Here is a 16154-nt window from a genome sequence, read left to right on the forward strand (position 1 = left end):
GGGGAGCGAGCTGGCGTAGTGGTTAGAGCGCGGGACTTCGGTCCCTGAGGTCCCGGGTTCGATCCCCGCCAAGTCACCAATGGATTTTATCTAAGTGATAATGCCGCAACCCCTAGGTCTAGCCTGAAGTAATGTGAAAAAAATCCCAGGCTCGTGCCTAGCGTCCTTAGGAAAAAAAAAAAAACTATAGTTTATGATAAAGTTTGCAGTAAATATTGTAGTAGATAATTGAGTGTAGCCTGGTCTGGTGATATAGCACGGGGCTTCGGAACCTAAGATTCCGGGTTTAATTCCCGCCAATCACCAGTGGATTTTATCTATGAAATAATGACGCGATCCTTTTTGAACTAGCCTGAAGTAATGGTAAAACTATCGCGGGTTGAAGCCTATCGTCCTAGGTCCGCGTGAAGTACTACTTCTATTGGATACAAGATTTTTTTTAGTTAATTTATGAGGATGTTTTTTTTTATTTACATGCCTGTAACATAAATCATCCAGTGAACATTTTATATGCCATAATACATTAATTTGATAAGAATATTCTATTTCAATACCATCTCAATAGTTTATGATTTTGCAACAGTGATGTGGAAACTTAGTCAAGCTTTTTATTTCAACGATTAAGGTATTTGAGATATTCTCATCAATGCGATCCTATAGCTTACGACTGTAAAGCCAGAATGCTTTTATTGTAATTAATATTAACCTGGTAGTTCATTTGCTTTCAACACATTACATTTAGATTGGAACTTATATTAATTAGAGTAAAAACTTATTAAGCTTGGTTTTTCATACATTACTGTTACTTTAATGTTCTGACTAAATGAAAAGGGATAATGTATTACTAATATAAATGTTTCGAAATACGATTAAGTTAAGTTCGTATGTATTAAACACACGTATAATTTAAATAAATGGAAAATGGTACAATAAAATAGTCTCCAAGTTCCTCTATGAATGAGACATACTAGATTTTATTTTATTTTCCAACTCACATTTTAACCCTACCAATATTTATTTAGGTACTTTCCATTTCACTTATATTTTTAGGAAACATACTAAACATTCAACACAAAAACTCAATAACTCGAAGTACTGCAGAATCGTCGCAACGCGCAAAATGTGGATTGTACCATTATTGTACGCAACATAAATTCAGAATAATTATTGTTTCGATAGTGGAGCAGTTTCGTTGGACGATTTACAGACCAAACACAGCCCATAATACGGAAAATTAATGACACTAAACAATGTATCCCCAGAGGAGTTTAGGGGTTTTATTATTGAGATTCAACTACAACCGTTTATGGTGTAAAATGTAAAAAAAATATGCACATGCGATTTATTGCATTTATTAAAATTTAGGGGTATTATGCGTATTTTTTCTAAAATGGTAATGTCACAATACTGCGAAATTTCAAATAACAATGATATTTTTCAATTGTTTTTTTTTTAATCAAATTTGTTTGTTTGAAACTGCAACAGTGATGTATTTTCTCAAAGTTAGGTCATGTCATATAACTTATCATTGTTATTAGTTTTCAAATTCCTATTTTACCTATTAACAGATACTTGGACAATTTTATTAATATCATTTTATTTTCATTTCTTACCATTTTACCATATTTTTTTGGCTTTTTTGTTTTTTTCCTAGGACGCTAGGCACGAGCCTGGGATTGTTTTCACATTACTTCAGACTAGACCTAGGGGTTGCGGCATTATCACCTAGATAAAATCCATTGGTGATTTGGCGGGATTTGAAACCGGGACCTCTAGGACCGAATTCCCGCGAACCATTTTACCATAGTGAACCTACTTACTTTTTTTGACGTAATCAAATTACAAAATATACTACTTATTATGTGACGATAGACTTTTCACATTAAAATATGTAATACAAATACTATTCGCCAGTCATGGCAACTCGGTGGCAGTTTACTACAAGCCAGACATCGCTGGTTCAAAACCAGACACGTACAATATCTTAATGCCAATGGCCACCGGTTACACCATGTGGCTTGTACAGTCACTTCACAACGCTGTATAAACTACAACACAAAATAGAAGTCTTTGACGACACACAGTCTAGATGGAAACATATTCATTTTTATTTATATTTTAACACGTTTATAACCTATTATAAACGCGAGCAACTAATAATCAGTGAAACTAATAACGTAAATGTTATTTGAAAGTTGTAAAATAGCTTATAGTTATTGGATTTTCTCTTATTTGATAGTTGAAATGTTTGAACTACAGCACCGTAAAAAGGTATTCTCTATTCTTCGAGAAAATCCCAAGTTTGTGAAGCCTATATTTTCTTTATTTTTTATAAAATACCGTAGACAAAATAAAAACTAGATAACTCTTTTAAGGAAAAATTAATTTCTTAAATGTGGTCAGACATTGTCTGGTGATTTTATAGTTTCTTTGTTTAGTAAATAACAAAAATAATTTTTTTTATTTAGAATTGTAATCTGCACATCTATATTACAAGAGATTTTCACGTCATTCAAAGCCTATGTCTAACTATAAGCTGATCAACCTTGTACAGTAATATTAGCAAACAATATTAATATTATTCTTGGGGATAAACATAAAACTTAGCAGATTTATAACTTCTTTTCAACGACAATGTACTTGTATGTTTTGAAGGGTACAGGATTGTGTAAAAATTAAAGTTTATTATTTCTGGAAATGGAATCATCGCGGATTCCGGGAATCAAAATGTTATTTAACTCCTTACTTAATACAATACAAGTTGTTGTTACATCCCTTTTGACCATTCTACCTTAACCGATTTTTACTATTGAGGTGTCATTTAATTCTTAAGATCTAGCTCATCAGCGAATGGTAATCAAAAAGGTTATTTCTTTATGACTTCACCCTCCTCACGTTTAGTTTGTTTAGTCCATTTTCGAATATCCAATTATGCTGACCAACTTTCATCAAGACGGTTTAAATGTAAATGGTTATTTAACAGCCGTTCAATTGAATGTTTAAGCACAGTCATATTGTAAACAAGATACTAAAAAGTTTGTGAAAATATATTTTTAACTTGTTTGAAAACTGTGACCGGATTGAGGTTAATAAATCACTCCTTATAGTGTAGATCAAAAATTATAAAGAACGGTTCTATTCGCAAAATAACTGTTCCAAACAAACATAGTATTGAAAAGGTTAATGGGTAGGCCTATAACTGGATTCATTTTGCCACGTAACAATTTTTACCATATTAAAATGAGCAATTTGCACACGTTTCCCCACGTTCTTTTTCTTTACACATTTGAATATCCAGATACACAGTTTAGACAAAGCTTCAGACACATTTGTACGTAACTGACCTCCAGTTCCTCTTCATCCGCCACTTCCGTAAGGACATCCCCTTCCTCCTGGAAGCCCTTCTCCTTCGGCTTGGCCGACTTCCCCTTCCTGGAGAACCTGGAGGTGACTCCCTGTTTCATCTGCATGTAGTACCCCATGATCTCCGGCTCCCTGAACGATAGTTTCTTCCTGGGCCGGTCCACCGCCACGGCCATGTCCGACGGCTCACCACTGCCAGGACGCGACTTGAGCATCCCCCAGGCCCCGCGGCGCGTCGTGTACTGCCTCCGCCGCGGCGCTAAGCTCCCCCCTCCACTCCGCCGTTTATTTACAGACTCCGCTCGTCTTCGCAAATTTTGACAATGAGGGAAATTGTGCGGCGTTACATTTTGGTTTGTAATGTTCATAAAATGTTGTGAAACCTATTAATCGGTCGTGTTACTTAAGAGAATGACTTTAGGTAAATCATATAATGATGCAGTGGTTGTTTGTAGGTAGAAACCTAGATACAACTTTTTTATCACCTAAACAGTAGGGACCGTTTCAAAATCAATGTTGACATTACGCTTTTCTAGGTAGTGATTATAATTCAGTGTGAATTACAAGTTCAATCCTTAAAAGTCAATTAGTAATCTTATAATTTCTATCACAACTTAACAGGCGAGACATCATTTTTATCGCCCACGTAGGGGTTTCGTCCACAAATACGAGATTCGTATTCTCAGGGTTCATTATCCGAGTGATGGGTTCATTCCCAGAATATTCACAAACATTTAATGCCAATTTTATTTGGTTTTGATTTCTCTCAAAAGTAACATGGGTTTTTTCATTGACTGACGAAAAGATTGAAAATTGAAAAATTAACAGGAGTTGACAGAGCAATTTTCCTCGACTTTTAATCATTTCTTTTACTAATTTAATGATTACGTTTACTCTCATTAATGATAATCTTTTACTCATTTAATGATAACCTATTACTGATTTAATGATTACCTTTTACGCATTTAATGATTGCCGGTTACGCATTTAATGATAGCCCTTTGTTCATTTAATGATTAACTTCTACTAATTTAATGATTACCTTTTACTCACTTAATGATTAACTTTTACTCATTTAATGATTAACTTTTACTCATTTAATGATCACCTTTTACTCATTTAATGACAACCTTTTACGCATTTAACGATAACCTTTTACTAATTTAATGATTACCTTATACGCATTTAACGATAACCTTTTACTCATTTGATGATAACCTTTTACTAATTTAATGATTACCTTTTACTCATTTAATAATAACCATTTACTTATTTAATGATTACCTTTTAGGCATTCAAAGATAACCTTTTACTAATTTAATGATTACCTTTTCCTCATTTAATGATAACCATGTACTCATTAAATGATTACATTTTAATAACTTAATGTTTACCTTTTACGCATTTAATGATAACCGTTTACTCATTTAATGATTACCTTTTATTCACCTAATGATTACCTTTTACTCATTTAATAATTACCTTTTATTCATTTAATGATAGCCTTTCAATCATTTAATGATCACATTTTACACATTTAATGATAGCTTTAACTCATTATAATGAACTTTTACTCATTTAATGATTACCGTTTACTCATTTAAAAATTACCTTTTAAGTATTTAATGACTACAGATTTCACAATCGTCATTTTAAGCGAAACCAGTGTTAATTTTTCCAAGAGTCCAACTAAAAATTGTCTAAAAGTAACAAACAGAACCTTACCTTTTTAATTATCATGCGCTTAAAAATAGATAGCTCACTCGTAAAATACCTACCATGAAATCCGGCATGGCTCGTTGCAATTCTGTTTTCGCATACAACTCTGTCAATTCCCTATCTCTCAGGTGAATGTATGAGTGTACGTCAGTACGAGATGTCTATTCCTGTACACCCTGTATTTGTTGGTTTTACAAAGTGGTAGCCGTGGTCGGCAAACACCGCATAGGCTTACACCGGCTTAGCTCCAGGGTGGTGCGTATACATGTTGATTTTAATTACAAACCAATATCAAATAAATTATTGGTTATTTACTGTTTTGTGGATCATTGCAATATTGTATTTTTTCAATTATAAATATATACAAACCGTAGTATTTGGAAAGAAATAACAGTTTTAAATGATAGCTTTATAATTAAAATTTGATGATCAGCGATATTTAAAATAAATATTATATTCTTCAGAATGTACCTGATAAGGTAAAAACACCAGTATTTTGCTTTTCAACGAAATTATTTTTTAACTCTGTGAAATTCTGTTTTTAGTTAATTTTATTATACAGTATTAAGAATTGTGCACGATTAAAACCTGCATTTTTCAACCCTTCGATCCAATGTATAAAATGTTTAATGTCAGATGTATTAAAATAATATCTTACACAGCTACTGATTTAAAAATAATGTATTAATTTATACAAAAATATTCATACTGTTCAATCCGTCTCCTTTAGTCGAGTAAAGGATTTTAAAAGGTTTACATTTAGAACTTCGATTTCACAGTCACTTGAGACTGGCTTGAAAAACTTCACCAACAGTCTTTTGGGATTGGTTTTCGAACTTTGCTTTAATGCTGCTTTTAGGAACCCTAAATGAAGAAGGAATTTCTTTCTATTTCTAGGAACCCCCTAAATGAAGACCGACATTTAATTCACCTAACAAATAAAAATGGGTCAATTTTAAAATTTTACTTATAATACATCATTTACCGTAGAAGTTCCTGATAAACGTCAACGATTAGGCGTTTTAATCCTTGTAAAACAGCAGAAAATAACTTATTTATCATTCAGACGATATCTCCGGTTTGCCGAAGACTTATTCAGCCAATGCAATAGGTAATGTAAGAGGTGAGCTCGCAACTTAGTAATCGGTGGTCAATAATATGGACCCTAGTTGAAATTTATATGACGAATAAGAAAGAGATATTACTCGATTTACCACTTTTTACACAATTTTCACGAAGATTAACGAACACAGGAGTAACTAACGGAAACTAAAAAACAATAGTTCTAAAAAAAAAAACTATAATTAAACTAAACAAATTGATCCGTCTCTGTCAATATTTAGAACTAATACGTTTTTGTTAGCAAAAAGAATGCTATCAACCAGTAAAAGTTAAATACGCTGGTTTATTTACGTTGCCAGGGTAACCAAAGGTTTCTTGATTACTGCAGCGTAGCAAAACGCAGAGGGAAATTGGGAAACCGACATGGTTGGTTATACAGACCTCTATATGTTATCCCTTATAGCGACTGTAAACCAAACTTGACTAGGGAATAAAACCCAACACCGGTTTAATATTGATTTATTATAATGACAACAGGCCAGTGGTTAAACTTACAAGTAGTGATTGAAAATGTTTCGGTTGAAATTAAAGTTTGGATAGTTTTATGTGAGCTCTGCTAACTGAAACTGACAGTTTATACGGTTGAGGTACTTTTTATTGCAACAGATCCCGAACATGTTTGACAGTTCAAATTGCATGAACAAAGATCAATTGAATCGTTGTTAAATTTAATTTGTGAGGATCCTATATTTATCTTATATCTTTTTTTGTCTTATATTTTTCTTGCTAGTTAAAACAATATTGTTGCTATGTCGCACACACCTTGAAAACCGAATTTCAAAAATGTTTATTTCAATAAATAACTAATTAATTTAAGGCACTCGCCAAGGCTCGCACCTTGAATTTCTACTCGTGTCGTTAACGCTATCTTTACGCAATCGCTGTGTAGACTACTATAAATAAGCTTAAAAAACAGTGTTTTCAACCACCGTTGTATCAAACCACTTGTTATGCAGTTAAATAAAAACTTTATCGAACGAAAACGACGCGTAGGAGAGCTTTTGATTGGAAATACGCGTTTCCTTGGGATGTCACGTCGTGTTCAATTTGAGGGTTTCTGAACTCCCACTATTTCTGTTGCAAACGCAATTCTCAAGGTGAAATCCAGTGGTCAACCCCACCAGGGCCACAGATGTTTTGTGACGTCACCTACGAAAATATCCTTCAAACAGGAGTTACACCTACGCCCACCTCCTCGAATAACCTCTTAAGCTGTTCAAAGCAATAAAGATCCACGAATGCTTTTAATGTTAAATTTGGCCAGGAAAGGTGGTTTTAGCATGAAAGTTAGCTGATAGTATTTCAAATTCTGGATAAAAATCATTCAGTTTTTAATTGTAAAACAACTTAAAATTGGAAAATCGCTGTTTATCAAAGTGTTTCGGCGGGGTTCATCAATAATTAACGCTACGTTAATTAACTAACTTATGTTTTTAGTTTAGCCGAATGTGAGATGCAAGATCTGTGAATAAGTAGAACCCCAGCATTGTTTAGGTAAAACAATGTTACGCTTGAACTTAGTAAATCTTATTTAGCAATACGTTTTAATTTAATAAAAATACGTAAAACAGACAGGACAACTAACATGTTGGTTTGGAAAAACATAAATAAATATCAAAATAAGAAAAAAAAATGAGTGAAAAGGTCGGTTATTGTAAATTAGAATGAAAAAGCAGTGATATTTTCTGTATTTATATTTCACTGTAGTCTTTTAAGTAAAACAGCAAGTTTTTTATGAATTACACCTTCATAGAAAACAATTAAAAGAGATATATCATATCACCGTTAGTTTAAAGGTATAGTGATCATTCATAGACTGCCAAAACGTCTTAGGCATTCATGTGGGTGGAAAGAACTACTTGAAGTCTTTAGGATGTAAAATAAGTAGTTGAACAGAGGTAATAAAGAGATTTTATGAACCAAAGCAACACTTCAAAATCACTTGAAGGGGGTTTACATTAAAACATTTGGAGTTGCCAAAAATTGAGATCAAAATCATAAAAATGAAACTTCCTGCTAAGATTGCACGACCACCACAAAGGATATCTCTGTATATTTACTTAGAAACGTATTAGAGGAGGGGGGGGGTATTGACTTTTTATTTACCCTGTATATTATTGTGATCCATAATAATCACTATAATGTGGTTGTTAACATGCTTTTAAATCGTGAGATTCGAATTATAAACACCTACATTGCTAAATATGTACTTAATAATTTAAAAAAATGGAGGTTTTAACTGCTTGTTGAAGATCCTATTTGCCATTATATGTTTCATCACTATATACAGATAACCTATAAATTATCATTTGTAAAAGTATGTATTATTTATCTTGAATGCGTTTAACATATACTACGTTTGTTCCATAAGTTAAATTCACGTTCAAAATTATGCAAATAAATTCTGAATGTCCTACGATTTAGCTTAATAGAGTGGAAGGTGAAATCCAAAAATTATAAAATAGAACATATTCTGTAATGTTACGAAAACGGAGGAAACATTTTCACCCATTTTTCCTCTCTGTCGGTATCGGAAATACAATTACTGTCCAAATGTTCTCTCTTCAATAAAAATGACCAACGGCGAGTGTGTTATTAATGTTACACTATTTTACACAATCATAAATATTACTTAAGTATCTTTGGTTGGAAAATTTTATTTATTTACGATTTCCTCAAAAATGGACAGTTTAAAAAATTATGTTAAACATTTGTCAAGGAAATCGAAAACGTTTTGTTACTTCTTAAGTATGATAAAAAAATAGAGTAGAGGGACTTATAGTTAGAAAGGGCAATTCAAGTGTACAACATTACAGGCTGGCCACCTGTGTGCGTAAAAACATTTTTACGTTCTCTCCTCAAACTATAAACAAATTAAGCAACAAATAAATGTGTAAGTTATTATAAAAGAGACATAACAAAAGAAAATAGTAATATTGCGAACCGTAATTTTAAATATAAATGAGATACGTAGAAACATTGATAGAAACATGAATCCATTCACATTTCAAAGCGATGAACCGTCAATGTATGTTATTGGATTTATGATGATGTCATACCTTCGTATTTTCTTTCTTGTTATCTACCAACCAACCATGCATTATCAACTAAAGGTATCGCGTACCGTGGGATGGAATCTAAGAAGTGAAATATTTAAATTTGCAATAATAAAATGCCAATTTATTAAATCTAATATTTTTGTTGGAATTAACAATGTTCTTTGAATTTAAGCAATATTATTCTGACCACGACATTTAATTTTTCACGTGATAAAAATACCACCATATACCTGATGACCAGAACTCATTCCATTTTCATAGTTCAATCAGCGTGCTTAGAAAAATACGTAATTTTTTAAGTATTAAGTATGAAATAACGCAATTGTTGCAAAAGTTCTAAATTCAAGCCAGGTAATTATTTTAAACTATTAAATATAATATGACGTTTGTTTTTATAGGTTCATCCTGCAGATTCAAATTTTAAAATATTTTAAAGAAATGAGCTTTTTTTATTGGATTGCGTAACATTTTTTTTCAAAATTTTATTATAAGTCAAATATGTGTTCTTTGGAGACCTATAAAAATTTAATAAATAAAAAGTCATATTTTATATGTAGGCTACACTAAAAAATTTTGTTTACGTTAAAGACAGTCAATTTTTAGGCGAGAAAACTTGATACCCCCAAAAACTAAGAAGAGAAACTATAAATCAATGGTTTAGAATTTAAATGTGTATGATAAAATATTTCATGCATATTTTTAAGCAAAGAAATATGGTTTGAGTAAATAAGGTAGTAATTTTGTAGATTAAATTTTTAACAACATCCAGAGGGTCAAAACGAACCGAAATGCATTTTGTTGCATCAAAAAATCTAATAAATACACTCGGCATGTTATACATGGAACAAAACGGTAACTTTTGTAGGTAACGTGAGCTTTTGTATGTACTGAGCTTTTGGAAATCCACCTTTATAATTGAAGGTCAGACGGGGAATTTGGCTGTCTTTGACGGCAGACTGCCAGCACTTCAAACGTATTCGACAAAACAACTGTCTTTGAACAAAACAACACATATTTCCTTTTAATGCTACATGTAATTTTAACACTTCCCAATGGTTACATAACATAAAAACTAAATTTGTATGGGTCGGATATAAGTACACTATTTACAAGTTAATACATGCCTTTATACCCAGTAAAATATATTTTTGACGCAACAATTTATAAGTCTTGTGATTTTTCGTAAAGAAATAAGACGCAAGTTTCCAATAGGAATAAAACTTGTGAAATCAAAAGGTATTCTATAAGTATCAAGGTGCAGTTAAACAGTATACTTTGAACAATATGCATATTTTATAGTATGTGTTTTTTTTTATAAAACACACCGCAAATTACAAGTATATAAAACAATAATATACTACAAGTAGAATAATTCGTTTTACGTCAAGAAAGGTTTGAATTAAGTTTCAAGTTGAAATTCCAGTACCCAATAAATCAACTATAAATCATTAAAATGTAAATCTAAATGATAAGATACAGTTTTCCATCAACTTTATAGACTTTTAATTAGTACATAATGTCCCTTAGTCAATTTCAACCCTCTCCCTCCTAACAATAACATTTGGCATTAGGATTTGTTTTTAAGTATCCTGATTCTGTTAACATGTGCTACGTTTGAAAGACAACTATATTGAGTCTTATAAACAGTAAACATGGAAAAGCATGATCAGGTAACAATGCAATAACAAAACAATTAAAATCAGCTGATTAATAATACAGGGAAAGATAAGATCCCTGCTGAATTATACGGCTTGTTTTGTAACTTACCGGTACCATTGAGTTTCTATACTTGTAGTTTGGGTTGCGTTTTAGAAAAGGACCAAATTACGTGGCGTACACCAATGTAAAACCCCCAAAAATGTTAATAACATAAATACTACAACTGTCGCACCGTTATAATTGATAACAATAATAACTTTTAACACCATTTATTAAAGCACTTTGCTTGTTATGTAGAGAGTGCTAAACTGACATTTCGAAATATATTGTAGCAATAAAGTAGCCACAGTATCGCCAATATTGTAACAATGAAATTACTATTGAAATGGACGATATTGTGTGGTTGAGGGAAACCAAATAATACAGGAAAATACAATACTACAACGCTTTAGTGGCCAATATTGTCATAAAGCATGTTGACGATAAAGAATTTTAAATATTGTATTGGCATATTTTACAACCTGTTAAAACCTAATATTACCAATTATGTCGTATAGCGTTGTTTTGAAAGATTTTGTGATTAATATAAGCAGATAAATGATAAAAAATACTTGGAAAACAGACACGGAAAAGTTTATTTTTGTAACAATTTAATAGCATATGAAAATTCGTATCAACACTTTGAAGAATATAAATGATCGAAGGTACCCGGCTAGTCTGAAGAATTAATTTTGTTAATTTTATTTTGATGGTTCTTACAGATTCTTAAATTACAATATTTTATTCATGTATGAAGGTCAAAAATGGGAATATCCCATTTTTAAACTATACCCTACTAATATTATAAATGAGAAAGTTTGGATGTATGGATGTATGTATGTTTGTGACAAGTAAACGCGAAAAATACTGGTCGGATTGGGCTGAAATTTGGTATGATGATAGCTCACATTCCCGATTAACATATAGACGCATTCTTATCTCAAAAGTCCTTTCGGGCTCCGCCCCAGTGGCTCTGGAGTTTCCCATGTTAACCTTATAAGTAATCATATTTAAAAGGAATAAAATAATTTTGTCAGCTGTTTCAACTATCCAAGTTGGTTCTATGATATTGAATAGCATTAAAAAGTTACGAGGTTTACCAACAGGGTGCAGTACTATTGTTTTTTAAATTTATGACAACATCTATTATATCCTGTAAAGGCCATAAAGGTTAAATTTTGTTTTAAAAGTTATCAACAGATGTAAAGATCAAAATGTTTCTATTTCGTGTTCTTTTCCCGTTGCAAAGCACGGGTACAACAGCTAGTAACCCTCATAAAACCCAGTTCCCGTAGTCCAATCACACTGGATTACGAACAGATTAGAAAAATAAACAGCTAAACAAGTTTGTACAAAATTTCATCAAAATCAAATATTATCTACTCGAGTCATCGAAAATGGATTTGAACGGAATTGTGCTATTGGCCTGTAGGTCCAAAAAGAAAATATAGATTGGTCCAAGACCCCACTACGATCGGTTCCGGGTCTATGTCTTACCATAGCTGATTCCCTTTATGGAAAACCCGCTTAATTATTTGGACTGGGTAGCGCATGTTAACAAAGTTACACTTTGCCATTAAATTTGGCTCAACTCTGACCGCACCTTTGGGATATTTTAAGCCCTTAAAACTCGGACAACTTCTCCTCATAATATATAGATTTTATTATAGCAACGGTTAAAATTACTAAAAAGATAAATTAATAATGCCTCCGATTTGATGAATTACTAAAATAATTAAATAATAAATGCACTATACAATACTCCTATTCTTTTTTATTTTAAAAGGTTAAGTAGGTCGTCACGGAACTTTTAAAAGAGCAGAGATCTTTCACTGGAAAGATGAACGTGTCTGTAGGAAGTAAGGCTTCAGGAAAAGTCAGAATCGTTTTGTGATATTGGATTTTATATGTGTCTTTGAGAGCACAATAGGAAATTTCCAGGATATTTGAACCCTCTTTTGACCTTTACGAATCATTTAAATTTATCACTTTCAGGAAAACTTGAAATTTATAAGCAGTGCCTACTGCGTAATCTAAGAACATAACTTAGTTTTAAGGTCTAAATTTTTCACAAACCATATACTTGATAGCATTTTTTGAAAATTTTATCGGTAGAACTAAGTAAATGTAGATCAAGATCAGATTGAGAAAAAAGGTTAAATCATGGATTTACGGTTTTAATAAAATTTTATGGTTTAGACTTTTCAACCGTAGTAGGCCTAGTAGGATAAATTAGAATTATATTACTTACTTAATATGTGGTTGTGTTGTACATATGTGTACACTACACACAAAAACCTCAAAACCCCCAAAGATTATTTAAATCCTAAGCTGAGTTTTGCTAATATTCCAAACGATTTCTTAACGCAAACAATATTCCGTAAAAATCTGATTTAGTGATTCAATATTTAAAACAAAATTGATTCCTGGAGATTTTTAAATATTTTATACTTTTTCTTCGTAAATTTTTCCCGCATTTAATCAAAGCCTGAATACCGCCATAAGGCAGGTTTAGAGGCGGAGAAGTCTAGCCATTTTGTCGCTCACTAACTCACTTAGGGCCTCTTTGTCGCCAAACGATGTTCTCGCGAAATTGGGTTGGAGCCTGTTAATTACCGAGTATGTGCTTTTAACGGCCAAAGCGCTCTTAACAGCCTACATCGATCCAATTTGGATGTTACTTCACCATTTAGATGTAACATTGCCCCTTGCAGCTTGCGTGCAACCAAACTATTTGATGCAACCTAAGAACTTAAACCTAACCTTAAGGTTTGGACGTTAACTTATTTCGATTATGCTGGCTATTTAAACGTGATCGTTACACTTAATCTGATAAAGGAATAAAGTTTAAGTGTTTTTGATGATACACAATTTAACTAATATAATATCGAATAAACTAATATAATATATTAGTATTGTTACGTGATTATCGTTAAGTCGATTATAGAAAAAAATCTTTTTTATATCAATACTGAAAGGTCTCACAGATGTCAAGCACGTATTGTAGGCCGGATCAGTTACAAATTTAGGTATTTATTTAGATATATATATATAAAAAAAAACTAAATTTAGGTGTTAAATTTCCATACTTAAGCATCATGCTTATACGGTCTCCTCAAACAAAACATTACGGCAATTATTAAACATTAAAAAATTATGAATAAAATTTTCTTTTTCGTTAATACATTAAAACAAAACTTCTTTCAAATACTATTTTGAAATTCTTTTAAATCTACTTGATCAGTTCATACTCTAAAAAAGAGTTTCTCTAGTAAAAAAAACATCTTTTAATTTGAATAAGTTTACTTTAGGTACGAGCAGAAAATTATATTATGTTGGGAACCTACTAAATTGCCCATCCAAACGATTAGTGAAATGCAAAATAAATAAAAAATAAAAACCTCTTAAAAATGGATATTTCCAAAAACGTCTTAAGCATAAACATACCTTCTTGTTGGATTTGAAGACGTTGCATTTGAACACGTTGGTAGCGCCATCTCTCGCAATGTAGCTGAAGATTTTGAGATCTTGTGAGTCGTGGGATACGTAAAATATCCTGCAACAAAACATATAACATTGAATTTATGAATTAATCTAATGGCAATCCTGCTTTAGAATAACATAGGTAAATTATGACTTTAGTTCTTATTTGGTATGTCCCACCTTCACATCCTAGGACGTGAAGCCCGGAACTGTTTTGCACATTACTTTAGGCTAGTCCTAATGTTGAGTTTCGACATTATCAAATGCATAAATCCATTGGTGATTGGCAGGATTTGAACCCTGGACCTCAGGGTCCGAGCTCTATCACTAGACCAGCTGCCTTCCCCTATAGGGAGCGATAATTAGGGTTATCGTAAGGTAGGTACATCTGTTTAAAGCCTTAAATGTAAATACTAAAATCAGTAAAATTGAGTTTTTTCATCGGCACTTTTGAGTTTTAAGTATTTAGAAAGAAAAAAAATCTGGCAAGTATTTTATTTTCGAAGGTATTACAGGACTTTCAAAAACTTAATATTTAAAGAATAAACCCCGTTAGAGAATGCCACTTCTTAAAACACAATATACAACAAAAATTTAACTTTCAAGCAATAACTTTTTTAAACGAGGAAAACTTATAAAAAAATGTAACGTTCAGAAAAAAGTGAAACACATATTATAATCAAAGGTGAAAACTGTACATACATTTTGTGAAATGTTTTTAATAAAGAAATCAAACTTTACCATGCCCTTTTACAATAATAAGTAATAAAAAGTGTAATACACCAATTAAAATAGTAAACTGCTAAACAAAAGTTAAAATTTTTATCAACAGCAAATCACGCACATAAAAGGTTAGAAAACCTTAACTGAAATTATATTTAAGTAAAATATAAACTCATAAACGTAATCAGAATGCAGATAGGATGTCTTAAAGTACATGTAAAAACATTACCACGACAAATTAACTACTTTTAAAAACAAAAATAAATTTTTGAAAAATATTTTGGTGATTAACACATAGAAAAGATTGCTAAACAAAATAAAAACGTAAAACTAATAATCACACATGAGAAAAGCACTGAACGGACCATGATTGCCTGCATTGCAGATTGTAAGAGGCAAGAGTCTTCGGAGCAAAAGGAATCGCCTTTCAGTGTATCGCATTAATAATTCATATCCCAGATGTGGCCTTTCGTGTGTTAATGCATCGCTGGGAATCAGCCGTTCTTTGTGATCAAATTGCGATTCAAAAGTTTAATACTTACGCATTTTCCAAAAATATTTACTAATTTTTAATCACAAAAAAAGTTTTAAGGTCACCAAAAATCAAATAAATAAAGAGTACTGCATTACAAGCTGTGCTTGGGTATATGAAATAAGTATGATTTTTTATTATTATGGAGGATATGGAAGTTGATAGGGTTTCTTTATTTATATATAGGTTTGATGTATGTTTTGGAAATTGATTTTCTTAATATGTATTCTATATCTTAGAATGTATTCTGTTAAAATGTACCAGATCAATAGGAAGCTTAACAAAGTCAACAGGATTTATAACATTTGGTAATTTACAATTCATAACCAATTTTGTTTTCATTTGTCGGGTGTTTTAAACATTTATTATGTTTACAATTCACCAAAGAAAACGGCCATAATCTTGGATTTCAAATTTATCTAACATCTAACTGTTACTAAAGGGGTATGGGTACG

The 16154-nt window shown here is 31.8% G+C and overlaps 1 protein-coding gene across 3 annotated transcripts in view; it reads right to left on the reverse strand.

Annotated features, from left to right (window-relative positions):
• The window catches only part of LOC128993903 (carboxyl-terminal PDZ ligand of neuronal nitric oxide synthase protein-like), a 304439-nt gene that overhangs the window by 72681 nt on the left and 215604 nt on the right, over positions 1 to 16154 (reverse strand). For 2 of the 3 annotated variants that reach the window (XM_054417995.1, XM_054417993.1), the window contains exon 5: positions 14409 to 14517. In XM_054417995.1, coding sequence (XP_054273970.1) covers positions 14409 to 14517 — 109 coding nt within the window. Of the gene's footprint in view, positions 1 to 3344; positions 3570 to 14408; positions 14518 to 16154 lie in introns of those variants that run through there. The other variant, XM_054417994.1, reaches the window with a different exon arrangement.

The sequence above is a fragment of the Macrosteles quadrilineatus genome, unplaced genomic scaffold (genome assembly GCF_028750875.1).
Source record: "Macrosteles quadrilineatus isolate MER2022 unplaced genomic scaffold, UCM_ALF_1.0 Scaffold_5__1_contigs__length_97177068, whole genome shotgun sequence".
NCBI lineage: Eukaryota > Metazoa > Arthropoda > Insecta > Hemiptera > Cicadellidae > Macrosteles > Macrosteles quadrilineatus.